At 39.4% G+C, this 18355-nt stretch overlaps 2 protein-coding genes across 7 annotated transcripts in view; one reads left to right on the forward strand and one right to left on the reverse strand.

Moving 5' to 3' along the window:
* ABHD17B (abhydrolase domain containing 17B, depalmitoylase) overlaps positions 1 to 17661 on the reverse strand; it is a 53767-nt gene extending 36106 nt beyond the window's left edge. Inside the window, exons 1-2 of one of the 3 annotated variants that reach the window (XM_045469141.1) lie at positions 17093 to 17120; positions 15982 to 16056 (exon numbers count right to left, since the gene is read on the reverse strand). Coding sequence is in view for 1 of the 3 variants with exons in the window: in XM_045469139.1 (XP_045325095.1) it covers positions 5637 to 5690 (54 nt within the window). In the remaining 2 variants the exon portion in view is untranslated. Of the gene's footprint in view, positions 1 to 5636; positions 5736 to 15981; positions 16057 to 17092 lie in introns of those variants that run through there. The other 2 variants (XM_045469139.1, XM_045469140.1) reach the window with 2 other exon arrangements.
* A 91-nt stretch (positions 17662 to 17752) lies between these two features.
* CD4H9orf85 (chromosome D4 C9orf85 homolog) overlaps positions 17753 to 18355 on the forward strand; it is a 100916-nt gene continuing 100313 nt past the window's right edge. For 3 of the 4 annotated variants that reach the window (XM_045469145.1, XM_045469142.1, XM_045469146.1), the window contains exon 1: positions 17927 to 18278. In XM_045469145.1, the coding sequence (XP_045325101.1) occupies positions 18177 to 18278 (102 nt within the window). In that variant the 5' untranslated portion in view covers positions 17927 to 18176. The other variant, XM_045469144.1, reaches the window with a different exon arrangement.

Genomic DNA, 18355 nt, shown 5'->3' on the forward strand with positions numbered 1-18355 from the left:
AGATAATTAAAGCCTGTTAAAGAAAAAAAAGGCAAATGTCATGATTAAAAAGAAAAGAGAAAGTTCATCAAGTCTATGCATACATTTTCATGTTGATACATAAAGGGTTCTTTTTGGATTAGGAATATTGTGTGTGTGTGTGTGTGTGTGTGTGTGTGTGTGTGTGTGTATCTTCCAGAAGCTTTGGGGCTGTTATATGGAAAACTTCTTAGAATAAAATAAGACTTGGGATATCTACTTGTAGACTCCACAAAGTAGGGAATAAGAAAATTTTTATGGAAGACACATAAATTTATAACTAGAAATAATTTTAAATGCCAATTAATGCTAATAGATTGATTTACCCTTCTTACCTAAAGATTAATCCAAGAAAAGTTACAGCTCTCTTTCTCCCTATAAAGAGGAGCTCCAATAAGTTATAAAATTAATAACAGTTGGCTTAGAGGGCTTTAACAGATCCATATTATTAACTTCTTGTAACCTTGTTATATAGGATATGAAATCATCTAGCAAAGAAACTACTTCCTAAGACATAAAACCTCTAACAATGTCAAGGGCTGGAAAAAATCATGAGCTTCTCCTTACAGTGAGGAAGAAATGTCAACTATCATTTATTTTAAAAATCAGAAGAACATATAAAAGTATACACAATGACTACTGTCAATTTAACTACGTATAAGGTTTCATCCTCCCGCCTTTAAAAAAATTTTTTTTTCCATAACTGGTCTGTGGTATAGTATAAAGAACCCTGGTCTATGAATGAGAAAGGCTGGATTCTATTCCCTACTCTCACACTAACTAGCTCTGAGACATTAAGGAAGTCACTTTTCCCTGGATCTCAGCCTCCTTATCTCTAACATCAAAGGCTTGAATTCAATGGCACTTAAATTACATTCTAGGATACAGGCCTCTTAATCTTGAATGTAAGTATAAAGTAGCTAAGAACGACTAATGGAGTAAGTGTCTGAATATAATGGGAACAAAGTAATAATTTATTCATTCCAAAAGGTTTTTTGGACTCTTGGACTTTCCTCTTATTAAATGTACCTAGGGTCTTATCTTTTTTTCTCTGACAGTTACCTTTTCCCTTAGTTTCTTTAGCTTTTATCTTCTACTTTAACATTTTGTCCAAAAACTCCTTTTTTTAAGAAAAAACATTTTTTAATATTTTTATTCAGTTTTTGGGAGAGACGGGGGGGAGGGGGGAGAGACATGGAGGGAGAGAGAGACAGAGTGTGAGCAGGGGAGGGGCAGAGAGAGAGACAGATTCTGAGGCAGACCCCAGGTTCTGAGTTGCCAGCACAGGCTGGAACTGTCCATGGGACTGGAACTCACGAACCACAAGATCATGACCTGAGCCCAAGTCGGATGCTCCACCACTCACTCAACCAACTGAGCCACCCAGGCGGTCCCTCAAAGACTCCTTTTTGAAAGGAAAGAAATTTCTAATGCCTTGTTTGTTTTGAGGACATTCTTCTCTATTATTGACAGACTGAAAATGGAAGTGGTCCAAATCAGCATTTATGTATTAAACATTAATTCTCAAAAGAATAGGCTCTTTCACTAGGCCAGTTCTGAGATAACCTCTTAAAAATGTTTATTTGGTGAAGGAGTTTATTTAAATTAAGTCAGTGTTACCCTACCACTTATTTAATAAAGCAGTAGAGCAGATATAAATCTGTTTCAGCAAATAAGAAGCAAAACCAAACCAAATGACATGGTGGTTTTGATCCACAGAGTGGATGGGAGTAGAATTTCAACTTGTGAAAAAAAAGTTGAAAAGTTTTCATTTTGAAAAAGGTATTTTTATCAACCATGTGGAGAAAAGAACAACAGAACTGCATGATAAGCAGCATGTAAGTATATTCCTCCTATTAGTCTACCAGTCCTTCTCCATCTATATAATTTCTATGTTTAGTGGGGATACAGGGAGGGATTATGGCACTTATGAGGTCAAGAGTAGTATTCCTGAACAACATCATTGCCTCTCTTTTCACAGACTGTAACAAGTCGGTCAGTCCTCACTAATATGACCTTCAGTTGGTCTACCAACATTCTGGCCATCTATACACGCTGCCATCTCCACCACTTCCTTTTCCTCTTCCTGCCAGCTGCGTTTCCTTAGCTATACTCATCAGTAAGCACAGATTTGAAGAAACACCACTACTCCTAGAAAATGTGTAATCACCACTTGTCACCCTCACTTGTGCTTAATACCTTTCCTATCTCAACAAATCAACATTTTGTCAATGTTTCTTCAAACATGAAAATTTTACCTTTTGTGTACGTTTTCTTAAGGAGTACATAACAAGAACTAGAATAATTACTTCAAAAAAAAAGTTTACATGCCTAATTAAAGAAAACAACAGCACACCTGATCAATTGAGAGTCAATTTAAATTCTTTCAGACTTTTGGTAAATCATTTAATGGCTCTGAGGTTTTTTCTTCAGTTGAAAACATATGGCAACTAGTTTCATGTTCATTCAAGTCTCTTTTTATCCTAAATTCATGTGTTCTTTTGTAAATTGGTAGTCAATATATTAAATGTATTATAATGAATGATACGTATAATTTATTATTAATAAATCAACGCTCTTTTCATCTTATAAAAAATTAAGTACTTACAGAACATGGGGTAGATTTTAAGCTTCAGAAATCAAACGTAGATATCAATAATCAGGAGAAACTTTGTGAAGTTAGAACTGAGACTAGGATGTGATTTCCAAAAGCAGAGAAAAAACTCTCCGGGGTGAGAGAATAATACAGGTAAGAGTACGATCATAAGAAAGAACTAAAGCAAAGGGTGCATAGTAGAAAGGAGGGGGAAAAAACTGGAAAAGGGAAGAATTAGATAAATGAAAACATTTTAAAAACTTAAAATTTAGAAACAAATCTCTGCTCAACAATGTATAGAAACGACTGTAGTTCTTTACACATGCATTAGACAGAATGATACAGTCATTTAGGCAACTGCATAAAAGCCTACATACCAATGACTTAAGTGGAGCACAGTGACTTGGTAACTATGGTACTGCTGAAGAATTACTTTTTTTTATAATGTTTATTTTTGAACTAGAGAGAGTGTGAGCGGGGAAGAGACAGAGAGGAGAGAGACAGAAGATCCAAAGTTCTGTACTGACAGCAGAGAGCCCAATGTGGGGCTCAAAAATCATGAACCGTGAGGTCATGACCTGAGCCAAAGTCAGATGCTTAACTGACTGAGCCACCCAGGCACCCCAAGAATTTATTTAAATTTTAAGATTTCAAATTTAAGATTTTCAAAAAGAAGCCTCAAAAAGGCACATATTTCAACCTACTACATGGAGGCATGTGAAACACTACTAGGAAGGTAGAAAATCAACAAATGGTTATCATATTGCAAAATGTAAAAACCACATCCTTCAGTTAAATATCAACACTTGAGTACATTAAAAAAATTTTTTAATGTTTATTTGAGACACACACACACACACACACACACACACACACACAGAATGTGAAGCAGGCTCCAGGTTCTGAGCTGTCAGCACAAAGCTCAAAGCAGAGCTCGAACCCGCAAACTGTGAGATCATGCCCTGAGCTGAAGTCGGACACTCATCCGACTGAGCCACCCAGGTGCCCCAACACTTGACTACATTTAAAAGTAATGTTTCTACACATTAGTAGTACATACATGTACTCTGCAAAATAAAGATAATCTTGATTTACTGGATGTTTCTCTTAATAAAAATTTCATCTTGTATTTTTTTTAAAGAGGCAAGTAGCAAAGAAACAAGTGAATATTCCAGACTTGTTTCCTTTTAGAGACAATTTCTACACGACATCTACAAAGTCTTAGTCAAAGCTGACAGAGAACAACATTTCTGATGCTTAATGCCAAGTAATGCAACTAGAGAAGAGGAACAGAGGCTTGCAAAAAAACCGCTGGAGCAAATCTTTGATATCTGATTTGAGAAGTATCCGATAGCTAGTTTTTTGGTGATCTACATGTGTAGTGTACCTCTGGCGTAAATACTTGTTAGGATGAAAGAGAAAGCAAGCATTAAAGATGGGTAGTCCATTCATCCTTCATTAATTGGGTTACATACCAATCAGGTTGTAGTTATAATTTTATTTAAAATGAATTCTTATATCCCTAAGTGTGTCAATTTTAATGAGAGAGCTGGAGCTTTCCAGCAAGAATATTTTATTTTATTAAATCTCTATTTATTTATTTATTTATTTAGAGAAACAGAGTGAGCGAGCATGAACAGGGAAGGGGCAGAGGGGAAGGGGGAACAGAGGATTAGAAGTCGGCTCCTCACTGACAGCAGACAGCCTGATGAGGGGCTTGAACTCACGAACAGCAAGATCAGGACCCAAGTCAGATGCTTAACTGAGTGAGTCACCCAGGCGCCCCAAGAATATTTTATTATATTGAATCCCAAAGGAAAAGGAAGCTTCTCCTTTGTAATCTGCCTGGATTTTTTTGGTATCATATCCTATGTTCACATATCTTTCTTTATACAACTAAATACAGTTCTCTTCCTCTCACTGCCCCCACAGAAAGAGAAATCTGATTGTACATTCTATTAATAATACCAAGAATACAAAAATAGTCTCTAAATATGACTTTCCAAAAAAAGGAAACCTATGGAGCATTACTAAATACAAGTCAAAACAGCATCAAATACCAAGAAGTTTACACTGGCCTCGATAGCTTAAAGTAAAAATACAAAAAAGAGAGTTCAATGGAGAAGTCATTCAATTTCTATTATCCTTAACTGTGGATAAGACACACAATTCTCTTGATTAAGTTACTTTTCTATGCTTTACTACAGTTCCCAGCTTTTGCAAATGAAAGGACTGACCAGGGTTATGTAGAATAAGACAACAGAAGGAATTCAAAATGTGTGAGTAAACAAACAAATGGAAAGTATTTGAGAGTAAGTGTGAATTTCTCCCATATGTTCTCCAAATCTACACTTTCTTTTCTATACAGCCTACAAGGTGATAACCTGCTTAGGAACTCTTCTATGGCTTCCTTCAGTACTTCCAAGAAAATCTTACTTCTCCACAGGTTCTTCTTCTTCTTTTTTTTTTTTTTTTTTAATTTTTGAATGTCTATTTATTTTTAATTTATTTTTGAGAGAGAGACAGAGTGTGAGCAGGGGGAGGAGCAGAGAGAGAGAGAGAGAGAGAGAGAGAGAGAGAGAGAGAGAGAGACAGACAGACAGACACAGAATCCGAAGCAGGCTCCAGGCCCAGAGCTTGAACTCACGAACCATGAGATCATGACCTGAGCCGAAAAGTCGGACGCTCAACCGACTGAGCCACCCAGACGCCCCTCCACAGGTTCTTAAAGACCTTACGGGATCAGGCCTTTGTTAGCTTTTCCAAATTTATTTTGATACCGCTCCTTTCATCACTTATGGTTGTGGATGCTCTCCTCACCTTCCATTTCTTTAAAAGCATGAAAGTTGTTTCCGCTTCAGGATTTGCACACTCTCTACCTGATTTCTCATTATTCCAATCTCAAATGCCCCCTTTTCAGAGAGATCTTGTCAACCCCAAATGTAAGTTAGGTTATTCCTTTTCATAGCACCCAGTTCTTTTCCATTTCAGTTGAAAATTGTGATCCCTGTCGTGTATTCACCTGTGGGCTTACTCGATAAATGCCTATGGTCTTTACTATGAGGTCAGTGACCATGTGTTTTCTCTAGCACTACATAGGAAGTACCTGATCAATAACAATCTAAATGAAAAAGAGTAAAGAAAATAAGAACTTACAGTTATACCTAAAGACCTGATAGAATATAAACTGAGTTCATGCTAAATATAATCAAAATAGATTTTATTTTGTTGTTTTGAACCAGGATTCACAACACTAATGTAACTTATGGCTTGAATCTTTCTGGAAATCATGATGATTAGCAAACTGTATTTCTATTTACACTGCACTCTATGCATTAAAACACCTTTTGATATATTTAAAATCCTTAAGAGAGGCAGTTAAATAAACAGACCATTAGGTTGAGGACAATTACTGCACACACAAATTACTAATTTGCCAGCTAAAGATGTTTTATCTGGCCAATTCCCATTAAATGCAACACAGCAAATCAATTTCCTGATTATAAAACTGTAATATTTTTATATATCAAGTTATATCATGAGTGTCTTTTGAAAATGTTGGGAAATACTTTATCTAAAGGATTATTTGATGGCTGGCCAAAAAGAAAAAAAAGTTGAAATGCTTCCCAATTGATTAATTTGGGAGGCCACTCTAAAGAGGCTAGTACTCAGGAATTATTTTGAAGAGATAATTTAAGTTTCCTTTTGGCAAAAATGGAACAACATTCTGTTACGTTTGAGGGTTTCTTTTGATATAAAATGTGTGCTAACAAGAAGGATTTACATCTTGAAGCATTCATTTTTTTAAAACCGTTATTTATTGAGAGAGAGAGAGGCAGAGAGAGAGAGAAGACAGAGAACCCCAAGCAGGTTTTGCCGTCAGCACAGAGCCCAATGTGGGGCACGATTCCATGAAGTGAACTGTGAGATCATGATGTGAACTGTACTCAAGAGTTGGACACTGAAGTATTCATTTTTAAATTGTTCAGGCATTTAAAATAAATGATTTGTGCCTGTAGCCCCCAGGTGCAGCATATTGTCTTTAAGTGCTAAGGTACCAATCAATGCCCTAACACACCCATAAAAACAGCAAGTTTATCTTTAAAGGCGACTTGCCTTGCATCTACTTAGGGTAGTCAACTGACAGCTGCTGAAGGCCTCAGGTGGCAGAGACTACCCTCACTCAAATTTGAAAGTAGACTATCCAGTGACCAGGATACCCAGACGGTAAGAAGCCGAGTCCTTCCCTTTTCCTTTTTTAGCATCAACATCAGGGAATATCAGCAAATGTCTTGCTAACCATGTCCATACCCTTCAGGACCTAGGGGAGGAGAATGCTGGCAAGAATGGCGGCTACAAGCCTCTGAACCTTGATTTTTTTCTGTATTACTCTAATTGCTTTCCAGTATTATTAAAGGCAGAAGCAGAACTTCAGATTTAAAGAACATGGAGCCTACTTAGCTCTGTTCTTCACTTTGGTAGGAACCCCCAAAAATGTGTTCATTAAAGATGTGCTGTTACAGCTGACTAGGCAATAGCTACATTTCTATAAGCAAATAAGTTTATGCATACAGGAGAATATTCCCAAACCGGGACAAGGTAAGAGAGTAAGCGGTGGTATGTTAGAGCAATTTGATGCCCTATTTCTAAAAACAGTTGGGGACACCTGGCTGGCCTGGTCCGTGGAACATTCAACTCTTGATCTCAGGGTTGAAAGTTCAAGCCCCATCCCATGTTGGGTGTACAGATTACATAAAAATAAAATCTTAAAAAGAATAATAAAAACATTTGGATTTACAATGACTTTTGGCAATTTTAAAAATAAGTCATAATAAACAAAACCCAGAAGTATCTAGTAAGTTAACAAAAGGAAATAGTTCACGAATTAATGCTGTGTATTTCTGAGTTGCTTCAGTTTAAAATTTTGTTAATTTCTTAGAAATGTGGTAATGAGAAATCACTTCACTGCGAAACAAAATATGGAAGAGTTTCTAACAAGGGAAAAATACAATATTTAGTTTTTCTTTTTTAACATAAGTGTTTAGCTATAACAATTGAAGTTTGTTATACAACAGTAACAATGTACTATATTTTTGTGTATAAAATTGTCATCTCAGAAGTCTTTCAGGAAGGGTTGTTTGAGGACTGGTACTGGTCTATGATGAAGTTATCATTCTTTGGCGAAATGAGAAAAACTAAGGACAAGAGTAGTGGGCTTAATGATTTTAAAGGTTTCCCTTCCATTTGGACATTATGTCCTTTCTATTTTTGTTAAAATATACATTGTTGTGAAAAAGAAAACTTATGTAAAAAATTGTAACAGGCACTAATGTCAAAAAATTTTTTTGAAGTAATTTCAAAACTTAAATTGGTAGCCTCTTCTTGTTCTTTCCTTTTTGGGGAAATTTGACCCTAAAAAAATAAAGTTTTAGTACTAAGCTTTAGAATTAGACATAAATGCAATCAACCCACATCTTAGTTACCTTAAGTTTAATTCACCCGAACCCATGGGTTTAACTAGTATTTTGGTCTTTTGTCTTCCAGTCTTTTTTTTTTTTTTTTTTTTTTTTTAAGTTTATTTATTTTTGACAGGCAGAGAGAGAGTGAGTGTGAGCCTGGGAGGGGCAGAGAGAGAGGGAGACACAGAATCAGAAGTGGACTCCAGGCTCTGAGCTGTCAGCACAGAGCCCGACGCAGGGCTTGAACTCACAAACCACAAGATCATGACCTGAGCCGAAGTCGGACACTCAACTGAGCCACCCAGGCGCCCCTGTCTTCCAGTCTTTTTATCTCAATCATACCCGTGGCTTTAACTACTTCTTACACAGTAACAAGGCCTAAATCTAAAAACTTAAACCTTTAGCACAGACATCTCCCCTAAGCTACAGACCCTGAATATTTCCATCTGTATAGCCCTCTCCTCCCTTTCCCTTTCTTCATTCCTCTTGTTCAATCAAGGCCCATCATCTCCTATGTATCTCTCTCCACTCCCTCAGCCACGTCTTCGCTCAGTCACTTTAAAAAAATTTTTTTAATGTTTATTTTTTTAATGTTTATTTACTGGGAGAGGAGAGGAGAGGGAGAGAGAGAGAGAGAGAGAGAGAGAGAGAGAGAGAGGCGGGGAGGGGGAGGTGGGGACGGACAGAGAGGGAGGCACAGAGTCCAAAGCAAGCTCCAGGTTCTGAGCTGTCAGCACAGAGCCTGATGTGCGGCTCGAACTCACAAAGGGTGAGATCATGACCTGAGCTGATGTCAGACGCCAACAGACTGAGCCACCTAGGTGCCCCTTTGCTCAATCACTTTTTATTTAACATTAGAAAATCACTCACTAAAATCTATCTCCTATCCCTCTAATCCACACTGTATACTGATGCCAGGTGATGTTACTTTTTTGTTTAACATCTTTCAATGGGCCCTACAAGCTCTTTTGAATAAATTCTTTAGTATGTCATACAGCATTTCCTCATCCTCTGTTTCCCAGTCTCTAGCCTTATTTCTGAGCATTTCCCTATTCATCCGTTCTACTGAACATCATACTATTCCTTAATGACAGACCTGTTCTTTCTTCCCTCTATGCCTTTGTGCATACTGTTTCTTTTCTGTTGGCCGATTCCACCCCCCCACCCTGCCAACTCAATCACTTCCCCTATAAATAAATGAAACAACTTTTACTGTTTTAAAGCCCCTGTTTAAGTTTTACTCCTTTCCCTAGGGGGAAAAATCTCCCTTGAACAATGTTCATGCTGACAGATAGATTCTCTTCGGTGAAACTTTCTGAGGGTGCATATGCATGTATCAAGTCATGAAGCAAAATGTCTTTCTTATGTATTCTAACAAAAAAATTGAAAACCATTACCTTAGAGAATTATACCTGAATGCCCTTAATGTATAATTTTAAAAAGTTATTCTCACTCTTAATAACTTTACTGCCCTAAATCTTTATTAATAAAAAGCAACATTAAAGTCTGTTAAAAAGCTCTGAACAAAATGTAACTTGTAGTACATTTCATTTCCGCTATAAGCTTGCCCAAACCAGTTACCAAATAACTGATATGCAGAGAATATATACCTTTGGGGTTGGGGATGGCTAAGCTACAGAGTAAAAAATTAAACAAAGTATCTAGGTCACAGTCAGTGGATAGTATTTTTGGGAAAGGTTTATTGGAGGAATTATTTCCATTGATTTTAACTTAAAAACACATTTAAGAACAATATAAATTCAGAAGCATAACAAGTTTAGTGCAAGTGATAAAATGATAATGTCTTCTATTTTTGTTCCTAGAGGCATTCTTGTTTCACTCTGGGTTTGTTGAGATGAGAACATATACTTGCTTACTACACCAAGTTAATGAGGTTATTTTCAACCCCCTTTCTTCTTCACCCTGACCTATACTAAGCATATACTTATTACCCTAATCCTATTCTTTTAATGTGACTACCTCTTAAAAATAAATGTTTAATAATCTAAGACAACCATAATGTTTTAATTTCTTTAGCAGTATGTATTCTTAAGAGTAAAGACCTCTATTGCCAGTTCTTTTTGTTGTCGTTATTTATTTTGAGAGAGTGAAAGCACAAGCAGGGCAGAGGGACAGAGAGAAGACAGAGAATCCCCAAGTAGGCTCTGCACTGCCAGCACGGAGCCCTAAGCAGGGCTTGATCCCACGAACAGTGAGATCATGATCCGAGCTGAAATCAAGAGTTGGATGCCTAACCTACCGAGCCACCCAGGTGCCAATTCTAATAACACATCCTTAGATACTACGAGAAGCTTCATGGAAGAAAACTGAAAATAAAGTCATAGCTAGACACAAACATATTGTTTGTGTCCTAATGATTTTCCAAAGGCCACGGTTTAACAATATAACATAAGCTACATATTTTTGCTTTTATACAGTCAGTTTTAGCAATGTTGTAGAAAGGAAAAAAAAGAGCACAGGGAAAATGTAACCAAATGTAATCAGATTTCATCTGAATTCTCCTTGAATTTCTGTGTCACTTTATACCATTTAGCAGCTTCAATTCTTTCCAAGTGCAAGAGGATACATACCCACTGCCTCCATCACAAAGATGGTACGTGGTGATCAATGAGCTAATGCCTGTAATACAATTTGAAGCTCTAGCACAAAGACAATATAAATACAAAAACGCTTTCTCAACCAAACTCAGAGGATTTTCACATATAAAAAGGGTTACAGGTAGTTTACAAATGAATGTATGTTAATAAAATATATTATGACACTGACTTGTTCTTCCCATTTGTATTTCAGAATAGGTGGGATAAAATTTATCACCTGGTGAGACAGATAATTACATGGTAATAAATGCTATGAAACTAGAGTACAGAGTGCCATATGAGAACCAGGTGGGGGCAAGAGGTAGGTGTTTTCACTTGTTATCTTCTCTCATCTTAATAATACTTTTCTCAGGTTATCATCCTTTGATACAGGAGGGAATCAAGGCTTCAGTTAATTTGTCCAAGTTCACACAACTTATTAAGTGGCAGAACCAGGGATACATGTTTAACCTAAAGACTATATTCTGTCCATTCTTCCAAGATTTTGCTAGTATCTGCATGGCTATTGCCCTGGCTGCACATTTCTGCTCGTGCTCCCCTTCTCAGTGAAGCTTACCCTAACCACCTTATTTAATGTGTCAAACTGCCTCCTTTTGATTTCTCCTTACCTTTCACTACTTTTTCTGTAGAAGTACTTATCACTTTCTAAATATTAGATATTTAAAAAATTTTGTATATTCCCTATGGTCCTCTGCTAGGTGGCAAGCCCTAGGAAGCTAGGGATCTTTGCTTGTTTACAGATGTACCCCCAAAATCTGTAATAGAAACTAATACACAACAGACACTGACCTAATTTCCCTTTACCACTTTTCACCTTTCACTGTATCCAAGAACTTGTGTAACCATTCTCACTTCCAATTCTAGGGAAAACAAAATAGTTAAGAGCTATATCTGAGCCAAATTAACATTAAAATAATATTTAAATTTAGTCTAAAATTGTTTAAAAATTAGGGTCATAAATAACCATTAAAAAAATTCTAGCCCAAATACAAAGTGATGAAAACACATGTAAAACAAACCAAAGTGTGTAGGATGTAAATGATGATGAAAGATCAGTATTTAACTAGTGCCTGCTCACTTTCTATGATGCTTCAGAAGCTTAATGTAAGACAGAATGGAACATGGGAATTAGAATACTCTACAGCAGTGGTTCCCAAAACTTAAGAATTTCAAAAACCAGTTAAATTTTTATTTTTTATTTAAAAATTTTTAATGTTTAATTTATTCTTGAGAGAGAGAGAGGCAGACAGAGCATGAGCAGGGGAGGGGCAGAGAGAGAGGGAGACACAGAATCCAAAGCTGACTCCAGGCTGTGAACTGTCAGCACAGAGCCCAATGCAAGGCTTGAACCCACGGAACTGTGAGATCGTGACCTGAGCCCAAGTTGGATGTCAACCGACTGAGCCACCCAGGCACCCGTAAATTTTTTAAAAGTTGGAATGGTAGAGTTCCCAAATTTTAATTTTGTCACAAAAGTTATTAAAAACTAAATACAATCTACTATCACTCATTTCATCAGAACACATTAGCATAAGCAATGACATAATTTCACTATGGAGAGTAGTGATTTTATTGAGTAAATTTAGGTTCACAAACACCTCATATAAAAATAGTCCCATGTGAATTTAAGATCTAAATATGGAGATGTAAAACTTTAAAAAGGTGTATTAGAATATTTATAACCTCAGGATAGAAAATAATTCCTTTTAAGACAAAAGGCACAATCATAAAAGAAAATATTTGGGGGCTCCTCCTGGCTGGCTCAGTTGGTAGACCATGGGGTCGCTGAGTTGAGTTCCAGCCCAACGTCAGGTGTAGAGATTACTTAAATAAATAAATCTTTTTTAAAAAATAATATATTTGACTAGAATTAAGAATGTTTAGTCACAGGGGCGCCTGGGTGACTGTCGGTTAAGCGTCCGACCCCCGGTTTCAGTTCAGGTCATGATCTCACGGCTTTCGTGGGTTCCAGTCCCGCATCAGGCTCTGGGCTGGCAGTAGGAGCCTACTGGGGATTTTCTCTCTCCCTCTAAGTAAATAAATAAAACTTAAAAAACCCAAGTAAACAATTCACAGAAAAGGAACATGAATGGAAAAAAAAATGGCCAAAAAATAAATGAAAGTGTTCTCAACTACAGGGCTAACTGGTGACATGCAAATGAAAACTGCAGTGGGGTACCTCTTCATATACTCCTCAGAATGGCAAACCATAAGGAGTCTAATAAAGTTATTTGGAAGGTGAGAATATAGACCCTCTCATCCATTACTGATAGAAACACCTGAAAGAAAACTGGTAGTTATCCAATAAAGTTGAAGCTACTCCTACCCTTTGTTCTAGCACTCTACCATTAGATTTACATCTCAGGGCAATCTTCCTCAATGAGGGCTTTTTAGTTGTTTAACAAATGGGGGCACTACTGAACAGCTGCCAGGGACACCAGGCACTCTTGGTGCATACAGATAATAATGCTGCCCCATGTCTTGTGACTTTTGAATATTCTGCTTGACACTCATTTAAGGGGATGAGGAGGGGGTGGGGGAAATAAGGTCAGATATTTATAAACAGGACTTAACACAAAGTATATTTGTATTGCTTTAATATAGATGAAGATTTTAAAGAATGTGACCAGTATATAAAGAGAGAAGACCGCACTTTTATTTTTGTCCAAACTTCACCGAAAATAGTTACTTCAGAAACTCATTTATCAATGATAGTGCCACCATCGGTACTTAAACCCATTCAACACACCTATCTTAATTTGCATCAGCAGCTTACTCTATTCATGGTGATACTAACATGGATGCAAAGTATCTGGGTACTACTGTTTCTTCTAGCAGTGCTTCCTGGACTTTAATGTGCACACAAATCACCTGGGAATCTTGTTAAAATTCAGCATCAGTCAGCAGGGTAGGGCCTGAAATTCTGATTTCTAACAAGCTCCCAGAAATCTGATTTGCTAGTCTACTATCACCCTCAGTAGCAAGATTAGAGTGTGGTTTGGTCTGAGCATTTACACAGTGAAATATACTACTTTGTTATAAATTCTCATATTTTAGTAAGAGCATTACTTTAAAATATAATGTAAATTTACTACAAGTTTTAATGTTACTAATAAGTTTGTAAGGTCATTTAAATTTTAAATGAGTGTATTATTTTGAATTTCATTTTAGGGCAGTATTGGGAAAACTATAAAATATTTTTTTTTAATTTCTTTATTTATCATTTTTGAAAAAGAGAGCGAGCAGGTGTGCAAGTGTGGGGGAGGGGCACAGCAGAAGGGGACCGAGGATCTGAAGCAGGCTCTGCACTGACAGCAGAGAGTCTGATGCAGGGCTTGACCTCAGGAACCTTGAGATCATGACCTGAGCTGACGTCAGGTGCTTAACTGACTGAGCCACCTAGGCACCTCAAGCTATAATATACTTTTATAAAAATGGGATACAGGCTCAAGAACCACTGCCCTAGAGGAAGTCTTGCACGTGAACCCAAGTAAACATATACAAGAATATTCCCTACGTCAGTGTTTAATAAGCAGTTGGAAAAAACTAAAATGACCAAAGGAATGTGACAGCCACATAATGGAACACATACCATTACCGCAGTAAAAATAAACTAGAGTAACCTGAATAAACATAGATAAATCTTGGAAAATTGAGTTTAGAAAACAAACTACAAATACAAACATATTTAAATAGTCTTAATCAAAGAAATATTATATATGTTCATGGACATAAAGGCATGTAGTGAAGTATAAACATAGGAAGGATATATTTTAATTTCCGGTCAGTGGCTGGGAGTGGGGGAAAGAGGAAGGAGGATTTAAGAGGGGTGTACAGACTACAAAGAAAGCTTCGTTTCATTTTGTATTTGTTTCTTCAACTGAGTAATGAGTGCATGAATATTCATGATATCATATGTTGCCAATACTTAAAACTGCTGTGCTATTTCTCATTTCATCCGAATTGGCAAAAACTGTTGGGTCCAGACAGCTGTTTGGAAAACACTACTCCAAAGCAAAGAATTCAGGGCTAGAAGTCAGAAAACCCAGGTTCAAGTCTCAGTTCTGCTTCTTAAAATTTATGTAGCTTTAGGCAATTCAAAGAATTAACTTCTCTGGGCTTTATCTGTAAAAATGTCATAAATCACTTGTCCTCCCCAACTCACAAGGCTGAGCTTGAGAGGTATAAACACAGAGCAATGGATACGAGAATTTTTTAACAAGGTAGGAAAAGGAATAATTTTTGAGAATGAAGAACAAAACCTTGGATACATTAGAAATAAAATCTACCAGTAAATAAACTAACAAAGCAACAAATTTGTCACTATGTTCTTGTCATTACTGATTCTAAAGATGTTAACACCAATCTTAACAAGGAAGCAATTGAGTTATCAATTCTTAGATGATGGCACAAGGGTAGACAGTCTCCCTATTACAATTCTATTTCTTTAGGCTAATTCTTCAAGGATACCGAAATAAGAGAACTGCATTAAAAAGTACTCTTATTAAACTAAAACAATTAATGCCATATAACCAAAGTAACTTGGTTCTCGTTGCCCTTTCTACAATGGGAGCAGGTGGCACATTGATTAGCCTTATATCACAGATGGAGAAACTGATTCAGATGTGGGATAGCTTGCTTGTCCCAAACCAATTCAGTGACAGAACTTAGAACAGACACTAATTGCCCAGTACTTCTGTGTTCATTAAGTTACCAAAAACATTATTTTGCCATGATGACTTATGATAATTTTGTTTGTCACAGGATACAGAAAATTCTTTGTCAGATATCACTGCATCCATATTTCAAAACAGGCAAAGATACTCAAGGAAACAAGCCACTTACCCAGTACAGTCCTGCACAGCAAGGGACAAAATTAAAACTGCCTAGCCTGCTAAAAATCTAATCCTATCCTTCCCAATTAACCTTATTAATACTAGAGTAGGAGAAAAGAGAGGTCAAAATATGGGTGAGGGTGCTATTCATTACCTCATGGACCTCCAATAATACAGCAACTATTTTACAACAGGGATTTTATTTCCTTTGTAAATAGGAACATGGCTATTTCCACTGTTCTTTAAGCCCCCACCTCTATTCTCACAATAAAAATTAACCAACAAGCAAAGACTTAGGCATAATTATGATTATTAAAATACTGGTCACGATTAGATAGATATGTTACACAAATGAGTTTATGCTATCAACGTATAAAAGAGACAAACTATGGAGAAAAGTTCATTTTTTGTTAAGTTTTCCTGTTAACGTAAGGAGATACTATTACAACATGTACCTGATTTTTTTACTCAGACACATTAGGCAGTTCCAAATGCTGACACAAGCTCTCCAAAATTCTTTTTATTGGAGCCTTAGGAAAAAAAAAATCAATGAATCATCTTGCGCATCAAGTATTATATACACATATACTACGAAACATATTAAAACAGAAAAATACCTTTTCATAAACAGCCAAATTTAAAGGTCACCCTCTCTGTATTCCGTTATTCCTCTTTTTTGCTTATCAAACCCACCTCACGCAGACTGAAATCAAAGCACCGTGAAAAAAAAAAAAAATCCAACCGTGTTCTGGCATTGGCAGAAATCTCCCAAGGATCAGAGCTCTTAACTTCTTTTTTTTTTTAAACTAGAAGCGAGGGTTAAACTCACACTTCTTAAAAAAAAAAAAAAAAAAAAAAAAGCGTTCACAACCGTACACTGTAACTCGACAGAACTTTCGTTTCAGGGTTAAAAAAAAAAAATCCAAACAAAACCTCTCATTTTCCAACTCAAAGCAATTACTGATGAGCCTACCCTAGGGCTCGAAAACAGAATTCGAAACAGTTCAAGCTGAGCCACCTAGAGAAAAAGAACCCTGCGACGGCCCGCCGGGAACACACACATCTTCGAGAACGGGGCCGATTCGATCTCAGATCGAGGCTGGCACACACGAGGACATTCAGGAGAAAGCTTACAGGCATCGCCAACCTCACAGGGAGACGGGGAGGAGAACGTGAACCTGACCCTATCTTGCGGTCCACAGGGAGACCAGCAAAACAAGTGAAACGAGACCCTTTTCTGCAAGGAGGACCCAAGACCTTTCCCGGTCTGTCTGTCCGTTGTCTCTCCCGCCCCCAGACCCCCGCAGCCTCTCCGATCGCAGGAACTCTCCTACCGCTCTCGCTCCCGGAACCACCGGAGAAGCCTCTCAAAACCAGAGCCGATCCGAAGTGGCTTCCCCGCCTTTCGCCGGCGCCGAGAGAGATCCCGGTCGCCAACAACAAAGACGCCTCCCGCTCCCCTCCCCCCTCCCGGCCCGGGCTCGGCCCTCCCGCGCTGCGGCTCCGGGCCTAGCGCCCCCTCCCCGAGCCCGGCCGCAGCGCCCGGCCCGCCGCGGCCCCACGCACCTGCACCTGAGGGGCCGCGGCCAAGGTGTCGGGAAGAAAGGGCCGGCAGAGAGCCTGTGCGGACGCGCTGTCCTCCACAAGGTGCGACCCACGCTGCTGCCGCCGCCACCGCCGGACTCTCCCGGCCTGCGGGCGGGCGCGGCCGAGGAGGGGGGGACGAGGGCTGCAGCCCCCGGCGCCGGGACGAGGAGGGACGGCGGCGCCCGAGGGGGCCGGCTCGCGCTCTGGAGTCTCGCCTCGCGCCGGCCCAGCTCCCGCACACGGGCTCGCGTTCTGCTGACTAACGGCCCCGGCGCGAGGCTCTGGAGCGGCCGCCGCCGTCGGCTGCTCTCGGGCCTCACGTCCCGCGCGGCCGTGGTCGCAGCCGCCGCCGCCACCTCCCTTTCTGGCACTGCAGACACCACCCAGACCCAGCGAGGTCTTTCTTCTCTTTAATCCTCCTTTCTTCGCTCTTCCTCAGCCTGCCACCGCGGGGCTAGGTCTGGTGGCGGGAGGAAGGCTGGAAGGGAACCGAGGGGGGCGAGCAGAAGCCTCGCTAAGGCAGGAGTTGGTCACTGACTGGAGGGAGACGCCAAGCTGACCCGGGCTCCAGCCTCCAAGCGGGCTGGGGGAGGGACGCAGCCCAGCTTAGCCGGCCTTCCGCCAATCACAAGCCGCACAGCGGAGTCGGGCTCCGGGAGAGGCTGAGCTTAGTCGGCAGGAGGCGGGGATTGCGGAAAAGAAGAGCCAATAGAAGCAAATGCTCTCCGCCTCTCCGCCCTGATGGACTGCCATGTTCGGACCAATGGGGGAATAGTCGCTTCGAAGGAAGCGGGATTCAGATGCCAGGTTTGAGAGAGAGGTTGCGCGGAGGGGGATGGGTCGAGACTGGTTAGCATGGAAGAACCTTGAGGGTTCTGAGGCACCAGAGGATGTCCTTTGACCGCCTTGATGAGTCACGTGGGCTGACGGGGGCGGGGCGGAAAGGCTGGATAAGTTCCTTCCGGGTCAGTGACAGAAGCGTGGACTCCGCTGAGTAGTTGCTGGCGTCTTGGTCCGCTCCGCGTCTTCCTCGTATCAACGCGAGGTGATTGTGGTTTCCACGATGAGCTCCCAGAAAGGGAACGTGGCTCGTTCCAGGCCTCAGAGGCACCAGAATACGTTTAGCTTCAAAAATGACAAGTTTGATAAGAGTATTCAGACCAAGGTAGGAACCTGCCTGTTGCACCAAATCTGACTCTAGAAAGGAATGGTTCAGTGGAGGGGAAAGAGGAAATGCGAGGA

The sequence above is a fragment of the Leopardus geoffroyi genome, chromosome D4, assembly GCF_018350155.1.
Source record: "Leopardus geoffroyi isolate Oge1 chromosome D4, O.geoffroyi_Oge1_pat1.0, whole genome shotgun sequence".
In the NCBI taxonomy this organism is placed as follows: Eukaryota; Metazoa; Chordata; class Mammalia; order Carnivora; family Felidae; genus Leopardus; species Leopardus geoffroyi.